Source organism: Oryx dammah, unplaced genomic scaffold (assembly GCF_014754425.2).
Source record: "Oryx dammah isolate SB20612 unplaced genomic scaffold, SCBI_Odam_1.1 HiC_scaffold_27, whole genome shotgun sequence".
Taxonomy (NCBI): Eukaryota; Metazoa; Chordata; class Mammalia; order Artiodactyla; family Bovidae; genus Oryx; species Oryx dammah.
The window spans coordinates 18192733-18215590 of record NW_024070211.1 but is presented as its reverse complement, the minus strand read 5'-3'; the positions used below and the strand labels follow the sequence as shown (position 1 = coordinate 18215590).

At 42.2% G+C, this 22858-nt stretch overlaps 1 protein-coding gene across 1 annotated transcript in view; it reads right to left on the bottom strand.

Moving 5' to 3' along the window:
- The window catches only part of DNER (delta/notch like EGF repeat containing), a 390912-nt gene that overhangs the window by 118978 nt on the left and 249076 nt on the right, over positions 1–22858 (bottom strand). The window contains exon 8 of the mRNA XM_040229375.1: positions 9631–9744. Coding sequence (XP_040085309.1) covers positions 9631–9744 — 114 coding nt within the window. The remainder of the gene's footprint in view (positions 1–9630; positions 9745–22858) is intronic.

Genomic DNA, 22858 nt, shown 5'->3' with positions numbered 1-22858 from the left:
ACCCCACAACATCTCTCTGGGTCATCCCCGCGTACCAGCCCCAAGCGTGCCATATCCTGAATCGGACATAGACTGGCAATTCATTTCTTACATGATATTATACATGTTTCAATACCATTCTCCCAAGTCATCTCACCCTCTCCCTCTCCCACTGAGTCCAAAAGTCCGTTATACACATCTGTGTCTTTTTTGCTGTCCTGCATACAGGGTCATCATTGCCATCTTTCTAAATTCCATATATATGTGTTAGTATACTGTATTGGTGTTTTTCTTTCTGGCTTACTTCACTCTGTATAATTGGCTCCAGTTTCATCCATCTCATCAGAACTCTTTGGAAGGAATGATGCTGAAGCTGAAACTCCAGTACTTTGGCTACCTCATGTGAAGAGTTGATTTTTGGAAAAGACTCTGATGATAGGAGGGGTTGGGGGCAGGAGGAGAAGGGGATGAGAGAGGATGAGATGGCTGGATGGCATCACTGACTCGATGGATGGGAGTCTGAGTGAACTCCGGGAGTTGGTGATGGACAGGGAGGCCTGGCGTGCTGCAATTCATGAGGTCACAAAGAGTCAGACATGACTGAGTGACTGAACTGAACTGAACTGAAGCAAACAAGTGAGCTTCCCCTGGTGGCTCAGTGGCACAGAACCCACGTGCCAATGCAGTAGACTCTGGTTTGATCCCTGGGTCATGAAGATCCCCTGGAGAAGGAAATGGCAACCCACGAACAGTTTTCTTGCCTGGAGAATCTCATGGACAGAGGGACCTGGCGGGCTATAGTCCATGGGGTTGAAGAGTTGGATGGGACTTAACAACTAAAACAATAACAACCAGCAGTCCCATTCCTGGGCATCTATCCAGACAAAACTATAATTCCAAAAGATATAGGCACCTCTATGTTCACTGAAGTACTACTTACAATAGCTAAGACATGGAAGTAACCTAAATGTGCATTGGTATACAAATGGGGATTCAGGATTGGGAGCTTGTGTACACCTGTGGTGGATTCATGTCAATGTATGGCAAAACCAATACAGTATTGTAAAGTAAAATAAAGTAAAAAAAAAAAAAGAAGAAGAAGATGCGATACATATATACTATGGAATTCTACTCAGCCATAAAAAGAATGAAATGATGCCATTTGCAGCAACCTAGATGGACCTAGAGATTATCATACTAAGTGAAGTCAGAAAGAGAAAAACAAATACCATATGATACACTTATATGCAGAATCTCTGTGCTCTCAATGCAGGGGGCCTGGGTTCAATGCCTAGCCAGGAAACTAGATGCTGCTCACTGCAACTATGTGGTGCACCCAAATAAATAAACAAATAATGTTTATTATAAAATGTGATACAAATGAACTTATCTATGAAACAAAAACAGATTCAGAGACATAGAGAACAGATGTGTGGTTGCCAAGGGGAAGAGAGGCTAGGGAAGGGGTGGATTGGGAGTTTGGGATTAGCAGATACAAGTGACTATATATAAAATGGATCATCAACGAGATTCTACTGCACAGCACAGGAAATTATATTCGATATCCTATGATAAATCATAATGGAAAGGAATAAAACAATGTGTGTATATATACATATATGGGCTTCCCTGGTGGCTCAGCAGTAAAGAATCCCCCTGCAATGCAGGAGATGTAAGAGACATGGGTTTGACCCCCTGGGTCAGGAAGATCGCCTGGAGGAGGGCATGGCAACCCACTCCAGTATTCTTGCCTGTGAAATCCCATGGACAGAGGAGCCTGGTGGGCTACAGTCCATGGGGCTGCAAAGAGTCGGACACCAGTGAAGCAAATTAGCACACAGCATATACATGTACTGGGATTCTCCAGTAGTTCAAACGGTAAAGAATCTGCCTGCAAAGCAGGAGACCTGGGTTTGATCCCTGGGTTGAGAAGATCCCTGGAGAAGGGCATGGCAACCCACTCCAGTATTCTTGCCTGGAGAATTCCATGGACAAAGAAACCTAGTGGGCTATATAGCCCATGGGGTCACAAAGAGTTGGACATGACTGAGCAACTTTCACTTTCATATACATGTATAACTGATTCACTTTGCTGTACAGCAGAAAATAATACAACATTATAAATCAGTTATACTTGGATAAAATTTTTTTTAACGTTTTAAGATCTGCAGGTCTAAAAAGAAAAAAAAAAAAAAGATCTGCATGTCTGATAGTGGATCTAACCTTGTATCCTGAAAGTGAGAGGACTGACATGTAAGTCCTCTTCTTGGTGGAAGTACTTGCCTTCATAATTGTAGTGCAAGAGCAGTTCATACAAGTTCTACTTGTCTTAATCCTAGCCAAGGGCATCACACCAGGAAATACCTTTACAGTAATGTCTTTTAAATACATTGGATGAAATATTTCCTCAAAGTAGTCATGAAGCCCCATATTCTCACGTCATCTCTGATTAGCATCTGTCTTCTCTAAAAGGTGGATGCCAGGAAGGTTCTCAGGTTCTAGGAGGCATGCCAGCAAGATGCAAATGGTCACACAGACAGGACTGACAAATGTGCTTCACTACTGAATGTTCTCATCACTACCCATTTCTTTTTATTCTTTATTCTACTTCAAATTTCCGAGGGAAAAAAAAATTTAAAGGAGATGCAGAAGCAAAGATGATGGCTAGGCAGTAATATACAGATTGTACTTATTTGTGTATTTAAATATGCTCACATATTTAAACATACATATTTAAACACCAATAAGCAGTGATGATAAGTATCTATAATTAAACCTCCTCAGATTTAAGATGCATTTATTTCAGAAGTTAAGGGCCTCAAAGTTGTAAACCAAACGTAAAGACAAAACTGATATGAAGAGTATATTCAGAGGCAATAAAATCAGCTCCCAATTACTTATCTTTGTTATCGCTCAATAAGTCAAACCAGTCAATTCTAAAGGAAATTAGTCCTGAATATTCATCGGAAGGACTGATGTTGAAGCGGAAACTCCAATCCTTTGGCCACCTGATGGGAAGAACAGACTCATTGGAAAAGACCCTGATGCTGGGAAAGACTGAAGGCAGGAGAAGAAGGGGACGACAGAGGATGAGATGGTTGGATGGCATCACCGACTCAATGGACATGAGTTTGAGCAAGCTTCGGGAGTTGGTGATGGACAGGGAGGCCTGGTGTGCTGCAGTCCATGGGGCTGCAAAGAGTCGGACACAAATGAGCAACTGAACTGAACTGAACTGAAGTGAAACATAAGGAAGCACTCATGATAAGCTTACTTTTGTTTCTTATCACCCCTACTTGAACCAGAATCTGAAACTGCACTTTTCAAATAGGGACCTGATGAATATTAAGTTGAAATTCAAAGAAAAGGCAGGGCCCATTGAAGGAAGCATAAAAATATAAGAATAGGAGAAGAGCAGATAACTTCTGGAAGGTGAGCTCATGTGATAATTACAGCACAAGCTGTCTCTCAGGCCTCCACAACCTTGAACTTTTGGAGAGAGGTTAAAAAGAAGACAAAAGTCAAAGTAATGAGTACCCAGGAAGTAATTCAACCTCTAAGGACTCAGTCCAGATCAGATGGAAAAGGATCCTTGAAGGAAATAGGATGGAGATGAAAACGACAGAGAAGAGCAAGGATGTGATGGAGCAGTGTTGAAAGCACTATCCAGAGGGAGAACCAGGTTTAACAGCCTTCTGAACGGGGCAGGATTGTCATAAAAGGACTTCATTGTACTTAACAAAAAAAGTGGGGGGGTGGGGAATTCTAGTTTTTTTTTCCATGCTTAAGAATTTTTAGCAGGAACTTTTAGCAGTTTGAAAACCCAACTAACTTTGAATTTATTTGACTCATGACTTGGTCAAATAAAGACCATATTTTAAAATAAACCATATTTTATTTATTTTAAAGACCATATTTAAAAATAAAGACCATATTTTTAAATAAAATAAAATTCACTGTAAAGAATATATTCAGAGATGGTATAGGCCAAGGTTTAAGAATGCTAGTGCCAAGTTGCCTGGGTTTAAATTTCTAGTTGTGTGATCTCAGGCAAGTTATTCACCCTCTTGTGTTTCAGCTTCTCAATCTGTTCAATGGAAATATCGATAGTATTTCCTTCATAGGACTATTGTGAGGATCAAATAAGTTATTAAATGTAGTGCTGCTAAGTCGCTTCAGTTGTGTCCAACTCTGTGAGACCCCATAGACGGCAGCCCACCAGGCTCCACCGTCCCTGGGATGCTCCAGGCAAGAACACTGGAGTGGGTTGCCATTTCCTTCTCCAGTGCATGAAAGTGAAAATTGGAAGTGAATTCACTCAGTCGTGTCTGACTCTTCGCAACCCCATGGACTGCAGCCCACCAGGCTCCTCCATCCATGGGATTTTCCAGGCAAGAGTACTGGAGTGGGTTGCCATTGCCTTCTCCTTAAATGTAGCTAAATGTTGACTTTTTTAATGCTTTTTTTAATTGTGGGAAAAATCACGTAATATAAAGCATGCTATTTTAACCATATTTAACTGTACAGTTAGAACTGAACATGGAACAATGGACTGGTTCAAAATTGGAAAAGGAGTACATCAAGGCTGTATATTGTCACCCTACATATATGACCTATATACAAAGTACATCATGTGAAATGCCAGGCTGAATAAATCACAACTGGAATCAAGATTGCCAGCAGAACTAACAACCCCAGATACACCGATGATACCACTCTAATGGCAGAAAGCAAAGAGGAACTAAAGAGCCTCTTGATGAAGGTGAAAGAGGAGAGTGAAAAAGCTGGCTTAAAACTCAACAGTCAAAAAACTAAGATCATGGCGTCTGATCCCATTACTTCATGACAAATGGAGGAAAAATGGAAATACGGACAAACTTCATTTTCTTGGGGCTCAGAAATCACTGTGGATGGTAACTTCAGGCATTAAATTAAAAGACGCTTATTCCTAGGAAGAAAAGCTATGACAAACCTAAAAAGCAGAGACATTACTTTGCCAACAAAGGGCTATAGAGTTGAAGCTATGGTTTTTCCAGTAGTCATATATGGATGTGAGAGCTGTACCATAAAGAAGGCTGAGGGCTGAAGAATTGATGCTTTTGAACTGTGGTGTTGGAGAAGACTCGTGAGAGTGCCTTGGACCGCAAGGAGATTAAACCAGTCAATCCTAAAGGAAATCAACCATGAATATTCATTGGAAGGACCGATGCTGAAGCTGAAGCTCCAGTACTTTGGCCACCTGATGAGAAGAACCAACTCATTGGAAAGGACTCTGATGCTGGGAAAGATTGAGGGCAGGAGGAGAAAGGGGTGACAGAGAATGAGATGGCTGGATATCATCACCCATCAGTAGACATGTGTTTGAGCAAACTCCAGGAGATAGTGAAGGACAAGGAAGTCTGGCATACGCAGTCCAGGGGGTTGCAAAGAGCTGGACACAGCTTAGGGACTGAACGACAAGCTGTACAGCTCAGTGGCACTGAGTACATTCACATTACTGCACAACTTTCATCCTCATCCATCTCCCAAATGGCTTATCTTCCTAAACGGAAACTCTGAAATTCCCTGCCTGCCCCTGCATCTATCAAAGTACTTTCTGACTCTCTGAACTTGACAGTTCTAGGTACTTTGCATAAGTGGAATCAAACAGTATTTCTATCTAATGTATACTGGAATGCATTTTTAAGGTTAACTGAACATATGTCCTACAAACAGATTATACCTTCTTTTTTTCCCCTGTGCTATACAGTATGTTCTTATTAGTTATCCACTTTATACCTAACAGTATATATATATATATAAAATAATTATATATATCCCAAATTCCCAATTCAATAGTTAGGACATAGAAGCAACTTGCTGACTTTTATAATTAATTTATGTAACAAATATTTATTAGCTTCCTACTAGCATAAAATATGGAACTAAAAGCTCTGTGATAGGATAGTGGGAGTTGGTGAAAGAATGATGAATAAAACACACTTCCCACCCACAAAGAATATCACAGGGAAGAGAGGCAGACAGAACCTATGCATATATCCAAAGAAGCAAGTGAAAACAGGGCAGATAGCAAATAATACTAGAAAATAATTACTAATCTTCTTTGGCATGGTATCATAGCTATCAAGGAGAATGTTCTTATTCTCAGAAAACACAAACTCATTTATTTGGGGATAAAGTGTGATGACGCCTATAATTTACTTTCAAATTACCTTACAAAAACAACAAACTAGATACATAAATGCACATATACAAAGCTAACGTGTCAAAATGCTAATCACTGGGGAGAAAAAAAGCTGGGAGTCAAGGGTCAAGTGCTGGCTCCAAACTTCAGGACATTATGTGGACTTGAAACTCTTTCAAACTTGTTCTCTCAGCGTGACTGATAGGAGAAAACTTGCAGACACAGGCTGTTTCTTAAGCGCAAAGTGCTCTATAAATAATTCCTACAACAACCACCATGGAACAGGTCCATGGGAGGGGCTGCTTTTAAAGTGCCGGTTGCTGAGAGGCTTCAAAACATGGCAATGAATCCTTCTGATTTATAACTGAAGCCCGTTTCCCTGGTCGAGCTTTAGTGAAGGTAAACCTGTGGATGAAAGTCTTCATACAAAACCTTGCTGGGAAATTCATCTGAATCATTTCAGTTCACTTCTCTACACTTTATCAAGACAGAGTGGAGGAACTGATGGGCTAATGGAAAAAGGAGAAGGTCCCTAGACAAGCCTATCAACGCCCAGGTTGAGATCACAGTCTATAGACCAAGGTCTCTGAGTGGAGACACAGTCAGATGACTCTGCTCACTCCCAGACTCATAGCACCTGCCCAGCTGCCCTCTCTCACACTCAACACGCCCAAAATAGAACACTTCCCAATAGTAGGGCAACGGAAGCCACAGATTTCCCCGTCACTCCCCCTCCACCTCCATATCCATCCATCCCCACACCCTTCTGTTTTCCCTCAAAAGTTCTCCCAAATCACCAGCATCTCTCCTTTTAAGATTCCACGTTCCCTTCTTAACAGGCAACATGGATTTCCCAAACTTCCACAACTCTTCTATTTCCATACTTGTCTCTCTCCAACCCACACTCCATACTGGTACAAAAGGAAAATTACCAATTCCTGTTTACATTTTTCAACGGTTTAATAGTGATCATTATTGGGAAAACAGTCATGATACAATGCCTAATACTTACTGAGCACTTAGCCAGGCACCCTGCGCTAATAAGCACCTTGTCTAAGCATCTTCTCATTTCATCCTCACGGACCCTAAGAAGTGAGGGTTATCGCTGTATCAGTTTTATAATTTTCTCCAAGACACAGAGAAGTATGAACTCTTACTTGCCCAGGGACAGAACTGGTTAGCAAGAGGCAGACGGGCTTCAGACCTAAGCCTCTGCTCTCTCCCCTCTGGGTTGAACAAGACATACCCCACTCATGCCCACAAAGTCCTAAAGCCCTGAGGACTCAGCCCTTGTCATCCACTTTATTCCCTTTTCCTTTTGCTCGTGGGGATGCCCTCAAATTTGTGCTCCTCCTCCTCCTCACTCACTCTCCACATGTGGGCATCTCTTCTGGGTCCCCAAGGCTGAGCAGATCCTCGTCGTGTGTCTTAAAGGCACACATTCTGGCTTGTGATTAGGGACTTACTTGTGTCCGCATCGCAGGAGGGGCCATCTCAGCTTTTCTGACCCTACAGGCCAGCACCCAGTCCAGCGCCCGGTATGCAGGACTTGCTCAACAAGTCTTTCTCAATCAGAGAAACGGAGCGCATGTGAACACAGAATTCCTGGGCTGCAGCTCAAGGGTCTGGCTTTACTATCAGTGTGAAGTGAAGTGAAGTCGCTCAGTCGTGTCTGACTCTTTGTGACCCCATGGACTGTAGCCTACCAGGCTCCTCCGTGGCATTTTCCAGGCAAGAGTACTGGAGTGGTTGCCATTTCCTTCTCTATACTATCAGTGTGACCTTGTGTGAATCACCACCTCTCAGAGCCTCCGGGGTCCGATCTGAACCTTCTCCAGCAAAACTATGGTAATAAAGCACTGTGGAGTTTTCAAATATCTTTCCGCAAAATCCCATTCAATCCCAGGATGGCCCTATGAGGGAAGCAGGGTTCTCATGGCCCACAGTCACTTAAGAAAGAAAAAGGAGGATCGATCGGGTTGGGGAGGAAAACTAGTGACTGGCCAACAGTCAATCAGCCTTTGATCCTGAAACCTTCCTTTGACTCTAAGCCCAGACTACAACCCGGGTTAGGTGGCAACCCACTAACCTGGGCTGTGGCAAAGCTTTGAGAAACCACCCAGCGCTCTGTACATGAGTGACCACTGGTGCTGACTCCGTCACCCTCCTCTCCAGTTTTCCCATTTGCTTAAGGCACTCGAGTGAAGAGTGGAGACCGTCCAGCACATGTAATCTATTGTCATGGTAACCATGTCTACCATAAGCACGCACAGCTGGGGGATAACCAGGAGAACCCCAGCCACCGGCTCCTGTCCCTGCCCAGGCGAGAAGAAGCCAGGACAAAGAATCCACTTCCTGAGTGGCTGTTTGGGCTTCAAAATATGAAAGCATAAAGTATACAAGGCAGCGCCCATCATGGCGCTGGGGTTACCTGGGAGTCAGTGGTCTTTTATCAGCATCCATCTGTACCACTGTCCCAATCCAGCCTCTAAGCCAGGAGGTGTTTGGGAACGCAAGTACACCCGTGGTGGATTCATGTCAATGTATACCAAAACCAATACAGAATTGTAAAGTGGAAAAAATAAAAAATTAAATTAAATTAAATTAAATTTTAAAAAAATTAACCTCCAATTAAAATAAATAAATTTAATTAAAAAAATAAAATAAGCCAGGAGGTAATTCAGGTTAATGAGTACAGAGATGTTTCCTTATTCACGAGGATTCAACACGTAATCTCTGCAAAGGATGTCAATTGACTCTATGTAATTGTCAGTATCCCTTCTGTGCATAAGGAGCTTACATGCTGGTTTTAGGGGGGAAAACACCTTTAATATCATGTTATTCTTATCATATTAAAGGTTTAGGGTAATTCCTTCCATAACATCTCTCCAAGCAGAAATGGAAACAAAATTTCCTCCAACTGCAAAATTGTTCCTTAACACCAGCTCCATAACTAGGACTATCCGTCTGCTTCTTCAGGTGAAATCGAAACAGTATGACTATTTTTTAATAAAAATTGCCTTAAATATGTGACCTTCCAGGAGACTACATGTGTCCAAGATGTCATAAAGTGGATTTAAAGACAAAAACAGGTGAGCTTTATGATGAAAAAATTTTAATGTAAATTGATATCAAAAACCTAACACATAATTTAAAAGAAATCTTATCAAGTGAAATTTGTCATTATACAGAGATTCCATTTTATTATAAGTTGTTCATTTTCAACGTGTAAATGAAAACTGCAGAAATTTTAAGATTATGTGTAATATTCAGACATAATTTCCAAGCTATTTCATCACAGAGCTTTAAAAAAAGGAGCCATCTTATATCTTGTTTTATAAATGGGACAAAGTAGGAAGTTCTGTTGAGTAGAGTTTTTCAGAAAATTGAAGTACAAAGGTCGTCAAATTAATCTAGGATTTAAAATAGAAAATGAAAGTTATTCCTGTAATGATACTGATACTGACCTTCCAGACACTGGCAGGTGAATCCACTGAGATTAGAAACGCATGTCGCTCCATTTCTGCATGGATCTAGGATACAGTAGTCAATCTTGGATTGGCAGAGCTCTCCAGTATAACCTGAGGAAACAAGATAGACATGTATAAAACACTTTGTCCCCCAAACCACGAACCATCCCACAGGTTGATGGAGTTAACTGGTACCTATCCAACCAAGGCAGCAACCTTACACTAGTCTCCCAGGCACTTTGGTTTTGTAACAAGAAACAGAGTACTTTATTTTTTATTTAAGAATATTTGCTTTCCATTGTTGTGTTAGTTTCTGCTGTACAACAATGTGAATCAGCTATATATATATATATTATATACATAATATACATATATCCCTCCTTCTTGGACCTCCCTCCCACCTCTCCCATCCCACCCATCTAGGTCCTCACTGAGCTGAGCTCCCTGTGCTATACAGCACGTTTCCTCTATCTCACTATTTTACACATGCTGGTGTGTATATGTCAATCTTAATCTCCCAATTCATCCCACCCTTCCCATCCCCCTCATGTCCAAATGTCCATTCTCTATGCCTCCACCTCTTAGAATCATAGTTCAAAAGTCATTTGCTTTGCAAAAATCTTTTTTGCAAAGAGAGATTTTTTTCACCGTTAGCTCTGCATTTTATTTTGAAATATTAGAACCTTCAGAAGCTGAGACTGAACACCCCTGTCCCTTTCTTCTGACCTACGGTAAAACAGGCTCTATAATGTCTTTTTTTATGACTTTTAAAAACTTTTATTTTTAAATTTTTAATTGGAGGATAATTGCTTTACAATGTTGTGTTGGTTTCTGCCATACATCAACATGAATCAACCATAGGTATACATATGTACCCTCCCTCTTGAACCTCCCTCCCACCTCCCTCCCCAATCCTACCCCTCTAGGTTGTTACAGAGCCCCGGTGTGAGTTCCCAGAGTCACACCGCAAATTCCCATTGGCTATCTATTTCACATATGGTGGTGTGTATGTTTCCATGCTACTTTCTCCATACATCTCACCCTCTCCTTCCCACCCCCTCTTCCTTAACCACTGAGATGACAGTCACTTTCCCACGGTCATCTCACTACCTATTTTTAAAAACACCATTAGCAATTGCTAGATAGGTATTAATTTTTTTAATTTGTACTATTTTACTTTTAGAAGACCCTCAGTGTTCACCCCTTCGCCTTTCATTTTAAAGCTAAGGAGGTCGAGACACCCAATATTAATCACATTTCTATATTCATCTTAATTCTAATTTGAAGCACAAACCCAACTCAGTAAATTTTTCCTGTAAAGCGATGGTGATTTTGTCAGATAACAACATAACCACATATGTGTGATGAGAAAATAAGGACCCGAAGCTACTGGAATACCCATGCAGCCAAGAAGCCTTAAATAAATTCCAAATATTTTGTTAACTTTGAAAACAAAGCCCTCCCGAAAGGCAAGTTTAAGAAATAACATGCAATTATGGTTTTTAGCTTAAAGTAGAAAATGATTATGAAAGAAAATTTGGAAAATGCAAGATTTAAAATAGAAAGAGAAAAAGGTTACCCTCAGTCATGTTATTTGAGTGACATAATTATTAATACTTTGGAGAGATTCCTATCAGAAATATTTATGCACAGATAGTTCCTACTAAATTATAATCATACTATAACATTTTGATCTTTCCAGGATGTACATAAAGTATATAAAAACTTATCTTTCTGAATTATTAGTTTTGAAGGAGTGTCATTAGAACCATACTTGATATTTGCAAAAATAAATCAATGAGGTTAGGAGAGAGATGATTTGCCTGAGCTTCACTGACCTGTCAGTCTAGTCTAAATTACAGACTGTGAATGTGGAGGCCCTTGTTTGCAATTCTACTCTTCTTTATGTGTTTTTTTAAAACAGTCTAGGGAGGACTTCCTTGGTGGTCCCGTGGTTAAGACTTGTCTTCTAAGGCAGGAGTTTCTGGTTTGATCCCTGGTTAGGAAGCTAAGATCTTACATGCCTCTTGGCCAAATAAAAGAAACAGAAAAACAGGAGCAACATTGCAACAAGTTCAGTAAAGACTTTTAAAATGGTCCACATTGATAACTGAATAGTCTAGGGGACTCTAGCTAATTCATGGGTATGGGAAAAATAAGATAATTATGTAATCTAAAAATCTAAACACCAGGACAAAAAGCCATTCCAGAATTCAGAAGATAATATCTTACTCTAACAAGTTTATTTTAATACACTTTCAAATAATAGGTCTAAATTCAGATTAACATTCTGTCCATTTAACTTCATCTAGTCTCCTCAATGGCACCCCACTCCAGTACTCTTGCTTGGAAAATTCCATGGGTGGAGGAGCCTGGTGGGCTGCCGTCCATGGGATCACAAAGAGTCAGACACGACCGAGCAACTTCACTTTCACTTTTCACTCTCATGCCTTGGAGAAGGAAATGACAACCCACTCCAGTGTTCTTGCCTGGAGAATCCCAGGGAAAGAAGAGCCTGGTCGGCTGCCATCTCTGGGGTCGCACAGAGTCGGACATGACTGAAGCGACTTAGCAGCAGCAGTCTCCTCATATTTCCATATCATCCCTATGGGTATCTTAAAGAAAATTTTATTTCACCTATAAAGACTTCATTATACATCCCTAACTAAAAGTGATTTTCACAAAGATCACTTTTAACGCCTTCCTTAATGAATATCTGGTCCCACTTAAAAATTTAATGAAATATTCTAAACTATATTAATAGCAACAATTTCTTTTTAAGAACCATATTGTCTGATAACACACACATCTTCCCATGCTTTTAATTTGTTCTCATCTAACTGTTCTAATATTAAACCTATAAGAAACTGAATCTTCAGTATTGTTCATTGCTCCAATATTGCAAGCAAGTTTAATAAGATTTCAGTCTAACAGAATAAACCACGTTTGTGATGTGTTCAGAGATTGTCTATAATGATCTGGGGGTCACACTGGCATTCTGTAGTAGAGATGCTGAAGCTCTGCACTGCCTGAGATGGTTCTAGAATGACAGTTTTATCACTCAAATGCCAATTGTCCCCTCCAATGAGGAACACTGGTCAAGGATCAGTCACTGTAGCATTGCTTTCTGTTCCAGAGCTGTAAAAGGATTATATTAAAGATATTTAAAATATGGGAAACACGGAACTATAAAGAAAAAGACCCTGTGTAACTAGCTAGACTACAGAGCATATACATACTGGCATGTCTGAGTTCAGTATAACTGGAGATGGGAAATAACAGTGGAGGGCTGTGTGGCTGGGGATCAGAGAGGCAGAGAGGTAGGGCTGGGGTCATGGGATTATGGGATTACCAGCATCCTTAGCTGCAGGTGGCCAGTTGGTCAGCTGATGCTTGTCTACACGGGGCCAGGTATTACTAGTGGCCATGAGCCAATAGCGAGTTCAAAGTTCCAGGAGCACCACCCTTGACGGCACTGGTCTCACTGACCAACTGCAGCCAGCTCTGGGAGAGAAGAGGTGGAGGGCAAGGAACCATGAAAACCCTGAAGCTGACTCAAGGGACTCTTAAAAAAAAAATCGAGTCATTTTTTAGATCCTCAGAGAGCAGTGGGTGACATCCGGTCCCATCACCTCATGGCAAATAGATGGAGAAAAATGGAAACAGTGACAGACTTTATTTTCTTGGGCTCCAAAACCACTGCAGATGGTGACTGCAGCCATAAAATTTAAGACACTTGCTCCTTGGAAGGAGAGCTATGACAAATCTAGATAGCAGAGTAACACACAGAGATATCACTTTGCTGACAAAGGTCTGAATAGTCAAGGCTATGGGCTTTCCAGTAGTCATGTATGGATGTGAGAAAGAAAAGAAAGTAAAGTGGCTCAGTCGTGTCCAACTCTGCGACCCCGTGTAGCCTACCAGGCTTCCTCAGTCCATGGAATTTTCCAGGCAAGAGTACTGGAGTGGGTTGCCATTTCCTTTTCCAGGGGATCTTCCCAACACAGAGATTGAACCCAGGTCTCCCGCATTACAGGCAGATGCTTTGCTGTCTGAGCCACCAGTTGGATCATAAAGAAGGTCGAAAGCTGAAGAATTGATGTTTAGAATTGTGGTTTTGGAGAAGACTCTTGAGAGTCTCTTGGACAGCAAGGAGCTCAAACCAGCCAATCCTAAAGGAAATGGCTGAGTCCCTTTGCTGTTCACCTGAAACCACCACAACATTGTTAATAAGTTATACCCCAATACAAAATGTTTGGGGTGTTAAAAAAATAAATAACTAAAATGCTTTTAAAAATCCTAAAGGAAATCGACCCCGAATATTCATTGGAAGGACTAATTCTGAAGCTGAAGCTCCAATATTTTGGCCACTTGAAGTGAGAAGCCGACTCATTGGAAAAGACCCTGATGCTGGGAAAGACTGAAGGCAGGAGCAGAAGGGGAAGACAGAGGACAAGCATCACTGACTCAATGAACATGAATCTGAACGAACTCCAGAACACAGTCAAGGACAGAGGAGCCTACTGTGCGGCAGTCCATACGGTTGCAGAGTTGGACGCAACTTAGTGACCGAACAGCAACAGAGAGTAGGTTTACCTGCAGTTGTCAGACAAACCACTGACCTTGAGCTACTTGTGATACTCTCAGCTGGATACCTAAGGCGCACAAATCTCCCTTTCTGTGTCTTTTGTTTTTTTAATTTATGTCATAACCATGGAGTCAAAACTAAATAAGTGATTGGTAGGACTTTAAATGAAAAAAGATGATTTGATCATTAAAGCTTTGCCTGGGTTCTTCCTTCCATCCTGCTGAAAGCCAGTCTCTGTCTGGGGGAATGAAGTAATTATGCCAACCATTAATAATGTTTCTTTATCTTACCAAAGCAGTGACAGGCACCCAGAGGACCTTGTTAGTAGATGGTCAAGCCAGTGATGGAGTCAACCCAGTGGATGGAAGCAGTAATAAGTGGTGGCCACTGGGATATGTCAGGGAGGATCTGTTCTAGCACACAGACACACAGACACACACACACACAGACACACACACACACAGACACACACACACAGACGTGTATGTATCAAACTCATGTCTACTGAGTCAGTGATGACATTAAACCATCTCATCCTCTGTCGTCCCCTTCTCTCCTTGCCCTTAATCTTTCCCAGTACCAGGGTCTTTTCCAGTGAGTCAGCTCTTCACATCAGGTGGCCAAAGTATTGGAGTCCTACCCATAGAATGTTCAGGATGGCTTCCCAAAAGCTTGGAATAAACCCTAACACTTTACCCCATGACTCAAAACCACACCATGCCCTGGCCTCTGCCCCTTCATCCTCCCATTCTCCCCATTGACCAAAGCGCTGCAGCCCCACTGGGTCAAACTGGCCCAGCTCCTTTTCAGACTTCAGCATTGTTCTGGGGCTGTGGCCGCAGGACCACAGAAGGATATGAGAGGGAGACAGGATTCAAGACAGTCAGTTACGACCTTATCCTAGAAAGAGATGGATGGTGCTAATGTTAAACCACTGTGTAACAGAAACTACTGAGAAGAAAATTAGCAACTAGCTTTGGCAGAGAGGGAAGGGGAAGAGGTGAACACACAGTGGAATTTCACCTATAAAATCAGGAGATAAGAGACGAGAGGTTAAAAGTGAAATACATAAAGGCAAAGAGGACCTAACATAATAACATGTAAGTCACCTCTAGAACCAGTTAGGGAGATGAAAAAATGTTTTAGGGAAGCTAAAAAAATGCAAAATCCAACTAAACAGAAAAGGAAGTTGGCTACAATCTTTGTGGGGGTTCCAAACAAAATCAGAACAATTAGGTCAAGATTCCTCTTGAACCCAAGGGTTGTGCAATCTGCTGAAAAATCAGGACCCATTTGGAGGGTCCAGCCCAGAGCTAACTGTAGTTGGAGACAGTAAGAAAAAGGATGGCCCCTGTGTGTTCATCACTGATAGGGGAAGAATTGCCCTGGATGCCCCGGTCTTGTAAGACAGCTGACTCTCCTGGAAACAACCTTGGTTGTCTAAGCATCAAATCTAACTCACCTGGGTGAAGAACTGGAATCTGCCAGAGATAATAAAGCTCTTCCCTCAGTAGGATGAGTCTCCTAACCCAGAAAGAGATGGAACCAAATAAACAGAGGAGGATGTCATAACAGAGACCTGAGCCCTGCGACTGCCACTGGGTGTCTGGCTTAGGCTGATCTGAGCACGCTGGTGTGCAAAGAAGGTGTCACCCTGGAGAAAGTGTGGTGCATGAGAGCATCTATCAGACCTAGGATTAAAATTAAAATGCATAGCTGAGTAATTGAATTTTTATGCATTTGAAGTTGAAAAACAAGGTTAAAGCAACGCACGTGGAGATGCTCGATGGGGCTCGAGAATCACTATTGTTTATAAATTTAATTCTTACAAGGAAAAAAAACACAAAAGATTATTTCAGATAGTCTTCCATGTGTACAAGAGCCCATCAGAAACCACAGCCCGCCATCCCTTTGTTCCCTCTGACCCTGCACCCTTCTGTGGCTGTTCTCTCCCACTAGTCAGATCTCCACTCAGAAATCACCTGCTCAGACCTTGTGTCTCTTGAAAGTGAAAGTGTGAGTCGCTCAGTCATTTCCGACTCTTTGCAACCCTCTGGACTGTAGCCCTCCAGGCTCTTCTGTCCACGGAATTCTCCAGGCGAAAACACTGGAGTGCGTTGCCATTTCCTTTTCCAGGGAATCTTCCTGACCCAGGAATTCAGCCCAGGTCTACTGCATTGCAGGCAGATTGTTTACTGTCTGAGCCACCAGGGAAGCTTCCTTATTCTTCACCTTAATACTTAACTCTAAAGAACCTGGCTGCCAATGCAAGAGATGTAAGAAACACGGGTTCTATCCCTGTGTTGAGAAAATCCCCTGGAAGAGGGCATAAACTGAAGCAACTTAGCATGCATGCAGTACTCTACAAAACACACATCTACCGGCTGCCTCCCCATCTAAAAGGAGATGTTGTGGGATGAAGGCTTCATCTCTGAAGCCACTTGTGGTCCTCCCAGGGTTCCTGCATGCTCCATTACAACAGATTTATCATCACCTGAAATGATATTCCTTTTTGGTTCCCTCTTGAGACCATAAACTCCCTGAGAATCAGGACTTTGTCTTGTTAATTGCTGAATCTTTAGCACTTAAACAGTTTCTGGCACAAATGAACCCATCTGCTTAAAGTTTTTGCCCTAATGCCTCCTGGTGGCTCAGTTGGTAAAGAATTCGCCTACAGTGTGGGAGATCTGGGTTTGATTCCTGGGTTGGGAAGATCCCCTGGAGAAGAGAAAGGCTACCCACTCCAGTATTCTGGCCTAGAGAATTCCATGGACTGTATAGTCCATGGGGTCACAGAGTCAGACACGACTGAGAGACTTACACTTTCACTTGACCCTAATAACAGCTATATACCTTTCAAGTTAGATTTGGCTTCTCCCTAAGCAATCATAACCAGAACACCATAGGCATCACTTGCTAGTTATCCTTTTTCCCAACACCCATGAAAATGAACACATAGCTATTAAAATAAAAATTTAACCTCAAAAATGTGCTATCAAAAATCACCTTGTGCTTTGCAATGGTCTGATTTCCAATCTGGGAATACATAGGACTCCCCAGCCCCAGGCAGACTAAAGTGGGTGGAACTAGGCTGACTCTCTTTCGAACATTAGTCTCGCTTTTCTAACTAGCATTCAGCACCTTCAACAGTTCCCTGAAATAAGGCATCAACAGACCTGAAACAGAACTCTCTTTTCCTGCCTAAGCCCCTATTCAAGTTTAATTCCTTAGGTCTGTGATTCTCTACCAGCTGACTCTCTTCCCCCAGGGAATATTTGAGTGTCCAGAGGCACTGCTTATTGTCCTACCCTGGGGATGCTCCAGCATCTATTAGGTAGAAGCCAGGAAATGTTGCTAAACACCCTACAATACACACGACAGTTCCCTGCAACAAAGAATTGTCCAGCCCCCAAATAACCCTAATGTCAGGATTGAGAAAGCCCAGTTTAGGTCAATGAGACCTTAGCTTATCGGACTAAAAACCCTTGGTTTTATTCCAATGCCTCTCATCTACTCATATGTAGACACTGACCCTTCACAAAATAGGGAAACAGCACCTTTAGAAAATTTTTACAAATCTGAATCCATAGGAATATTTATAACTCCTAGCAAGTTAAAGGGGCTTCCCTTGTGGCTCAGCTGGTAAAGAATTCACCTGTAATGTAGGAGACCTGGGGTTCGATCCCTGGGTTGGGACAATCCCCTGGAGAAGGGAAAAGCTACCCACTCCAGTATTGTGGCCTGGAGAATTCCATAGACTGTACAGTCCATGGGGTCATAAAGAGTTGGAGATGACTGAGAGGCTTTCATTGCATTGAGCAAGTTGGAGACCATTTAAAAATAAATTATTTGACTATAAAAACTTAAAGGTATTGAAGAATTTATAATTGTGATTGTCAGTTTGTAAGTAAAATAATTGCTTCAAAAACAGATGCTATCGAAAATGCTGATCTCTTAGGGAATCACAGGGGTTCTATTGCCTCTTTGGAGAATATTTTTCTATAACAAAAAAGATATAAGTGTTAAAGCTGTGCCTCAGGAAACACATATAATAAGGATGACTTTCAAGGACATACAGGATGATTGAGAAAGCTCTAGACTGAGGCTTAGTGCTTTTAAAGCAGTCCAACCACTAGGAATGATGTCAGATGAAATGCCGCACATGTGCTAGTGAGTGAAGCCTGCCAGATAGAGAAGATGTCCTGACATCTATAAGGAGATGCACTGAACTGAGTCATTCATTCAATGGGTGTGTTAACAGATTATATCTCGTCTAACACAGCCTGGGAACAGGAAAGCCATGACAAACTTAGAAAGCGTGTTAAAAAGCAAAGACATCACTTTGCCGACCAACATCCATACAGTCAAGGCTGTGGTCTTTCCAGCAGTCACGTACGGATATGAGAATTGAATGTGGATCATGGAGGCAGAGCACCAAAGAATTGATGCTTTTGAACTGTGGTGCTAAAGAAGACTCTTAAGAGTCCCTTGGACAGGAAGGAGATCAAACCAGTCAATCCTAAAGGAAATCAACCTTGCATACTCATTGGAAGGACTGATGCCAAAGCTGAAGCTCCAATGCTTTAGCCCCCTGATGCAAACTCCTGACTCATTGGAAAAGACCCTGATGCTGGGGAAGATGGAAGACAGAAGGAGAAGATGGTGACAGAGGATGAGATGGTTGGATGGCATCACTGATTCAATGGACATGAACTTGGGCAAACTCCGGGAGATGGTGAGGGACAGGGAAGCCTGGTGCACTGCAGTCTGCGGGGTCACAAAGAGTTGGACATGACCTGGTGACTGAACAACAAAGCCTGTGAGTATTTAATTTCACACTATGTTGTAGTTAGTATAAATATAATTAAAATTTATCAGTGTATATAAAGAGAAAATAGTTATGTTTCTCTGTGAACATCAGAATGGTTTGAAGATAACTACATCCTCCTGGTGTTGTTTGATTGACAGCAACATAACAAAAAAAATATACCCTGCAGTACCCCCAAATCACTATGTACTGGCTGTACTCTTCAAATGCAGGAAAACTTTCCAGAGTTCAATGGCAAATTGCATGAAGTGTAAACAAAGCTGACTAAATGAGTCAGACAATTAAAAAAAAAAAAAAAACAGGCAATTGACCAGTTGTTTTTCTAAACATTCTCCTTCTTTGCAACAATGGTTTTTTGGTACCATTGTTATGATTTCTCTACTGAAATAAAGACTCTTCTGCGGTTGCTTTGACTCTGGGAGGTAGAATCTAATTGTTTCTTTGCAGAGCTCTCCTGAAAGCTTCCAAGGTGGGAATTGTGGTGAGAGCTATTTTTAACATTCCTGGTCTTTTAATAGCCTGGCCTCTGCAGTGAGATGAAACGACTGGATTTGTACTGAAAGCCTGATGCCACCGACAGAGCCCACCAGCTTCAGCTCTCACCCTGGGGGGATCAGAGCGGCTGGGCAGGGCCTCAGCTGCCGCTACAGAGATGAAGTGTCTAATATTAGCAAGCAATAAATAGCAGGAATCTGTGTGCCATCAAGACATTCAATCTCAGAGGCCTCCGATATCAAAGTCGGAAGGCAGAAATTATTTAACAGAAAAAAAAAAAAAAACTAGTAAGATCTGCTGGCAGGGAAAAACAAACACATCTGAGCAAATGCAAACATGCTCATAAAACCAAAGGCAAAGAAAGGAAGATATAGGAGGCCCATGTGCAAAAGACAATCAATAAAATATAATTAAAATGGGAATCTGCAATAGAAAAGCACGAAAGAAAGCAGACATTCAGCAGAACTGGAAAAATTAACCTCAAGGTTAGAAAAAAGAAGTAACCACATCTAATAAGCACAGAGGCAAGAGGCACAATGGAAGGACAATGGTTTGGAGAGTCAGAGGTCAGGGTGGTGACGCCATGATCAGCTGAGCAAAAGCATCAGTGGGCTGACTTTGACCTTCATTCCCCTCCTGGGTGAAATAGGGATAACAATCACACCTGGCTCCCAAGACAGTTGTGATGAATGAGATCAACCCCAAAGAACAGGAGCCGTTTCTATCAAGTGCACCCAGCCTGGCACAGTGTGGGTAGCTCAATATTTTTGAATGAATGAATAACTTAGGATTTTTATTTTGGCCACACTGTGCAGTATGTGGGATCCTAGTTCCTCAATCAGGGATCGAATCCATGCCCCTTGCATTGGAAGCACAGAGTCTTAACCACTGGACCACCAGGGAAGTCCCTGAATAATTTAGAGTTTTGACAGTGGTAAGCATTATGCCAATATTGTTTGTTCTCTCAGTTTTTAACAGGCAGTGGAGAGCAGTGGTTCCCCAAGTCCCCAGATCAACAGCAGCAGCAGCAGCTGGGGACTCAGTCACCACAAATGCAAATTCGCCAGCAGCACCCTAGACCCACAGAATCCTCAGGGGATGGGACCCAGCAATATGAGTTTTAAGAAGCCCTGCAGGTGACTCTGAAGCAGGGTTGGTGCTAAAGTTTGAGAACCACTGATCCGGAAAACTAGCAGCAGATTTTTAAACATCAAATATTAATATTATTCATTAAGAGTTACATATCTGATGCAGATTACAAAGAAAAAAAGATCAGAAAGTGAAAGTCAAATATTATATGACATCAAAAAGCCTTTACTGGCTGCATGCTGACACATGTTTTTTTCTTTTCATGAGTGGGAGAGCCCCTAGGCTCAACTACCATACCTATCACTGCACTGTTTCCAGAGAAACTTCCTTATTCTTGAAGAGCATCTGTTGGTGACTTTTGTCCCCAGCCCCAAGCACAGAGCCAGGGATGCCTCGGGTACTCATTATAAAGTAATTAATGACTGCATAAGCACCATGCATTGCTGTTTTAAAATAATCCCTTTCATCCCATTTCCCTAGAGCCCAAATAAGAAATATTAATTGAAATATTAATATAGCCAGACTAGAAATGATACCTCTATCTCCTGATCTAGTGATTACAAAGGGGGAGATTTCAGGAAAGAGCTTTTCATTAAGTAAGTTCTGAGAAACTGAAATCAAAAGGGAGAAAACATTAATTAAAAAACTGATACAATAAGCAGACAAGTTAAGCGAGTGTCTGACTTAAAGTGACGTACCCGTTGAATTCTAAGCTTGTGTAATTAACTCAAAAGGTGGTACAGTTGCCAATGCAGGAGATACAAGAGGCATGGGTTTGATCCCTGGGTCGGGAAGACCACCTGGAGGAGGAAATGGCAACCCACTCCAGTGTTCTTGCCTGGAGAATTCCATGGACAGAGGAGCCTGGCAGGCTGCAGTCCACGGACTTATGAAGAGTCGGACACGACTGAGCAACTGAGCATGCACGCATAGAGGAGGCATTCATTGCTTCTTTCAGAAAGAATTTGGAGAGAGTAAACAGTCACAAGCGAGGAGTCTAAAGGATGCTTAGAAACAGTTCCTGCCTGCAGGGAGCTTACACTCCAGAAGAGGAGAGAAGACACATTCATAGGAAACAACGAAACACAGGAAATCCAGCACCTGGTACCAAGTCAGGCCCATGCGGTGCCCTGTGAGGCTGGACCTCCTGGAGCGGGCGAGGGGAGGAAGGCTGGGGCCAGGCCAGGCTGTGACAGCTCAAATCTGTGTGCCGAGCAGCACAGGGTCACCAGCAAGGTGACTGAAGGTATCTGAATGCAGCACAGTCCTGACGAAGGAGTGCTGCCGCGGGGTCCCTTCTTGTTCTTCTTTGCTGTATTTGGGAAGAAAGCTGAAGGCTTCCCGCCCTTCTCACTGGGAACAGGGGCTCTGGTCTGGACAGAATGAGGCGACTCCAAATGGACAAGCAAAAAGGGGCAAGGAGGGATGGGTATAGCCTCGAGGAGACAAAGAGGAGAACACAGACTCTGATCCTTCTCACGTGCTTCTTCTTACCCTTGTTTCAGTTTAATTCAGTTCAGTCGCTCAGTTGTGTCCGACTCTTTGCGACCCCATGGACTGCAGCACACCAGGCCTCCCTGTCCATCACCAACTCCCGGAGTTCACCCAAACTCATGTCCATTGAGTCGGTGATGCCATCCAACCATCTCATCCTCTGTCGTCCCCTTCTCCTCCTGCCTTCAATCTTTCCCAGCATCAGGGTCTTTTCAAATGAGTCAGCTCTTGCATCAGGTGGCCAAAGTATTGGAGCCTCATCTTCAACATCAGTCCTTCCAATGAACATTCAGGACTGCTCTCCTTTAGGATAGACTAATTGGATCTCCTTGCAGTCCAAGGGACTCTCAAGAGTCTTCTCCAACACCACAGTTCAAAAGCATCAGTTCTTTGGCACTCAGCTTTTTTATAGTCCAACTCTCACATCCATACATGACTACTAGAAAAACCATAGCCTTGACTAGACAGACCTTTGTTGGCAAAGTAATGTCTCTGCTTTTTAATACCAGTGCCCTTTATGGATCACCTATTCTGTGCCAGATGTATGCATGTAGATGCAGACGTGTGCTTAGGTGTGTATAAGTATATGGGTGTGTATGCATGTGTATGTATATATATATATGTGTGTGTGTGTATATGTGCACATGTGTGTGTGGACATGTTCTCTTTAACCCTTACAAGGTCAGTAAGGTTTCTTTTTGCAGACAAGACAACTTGGGCTCAGAGGAGTA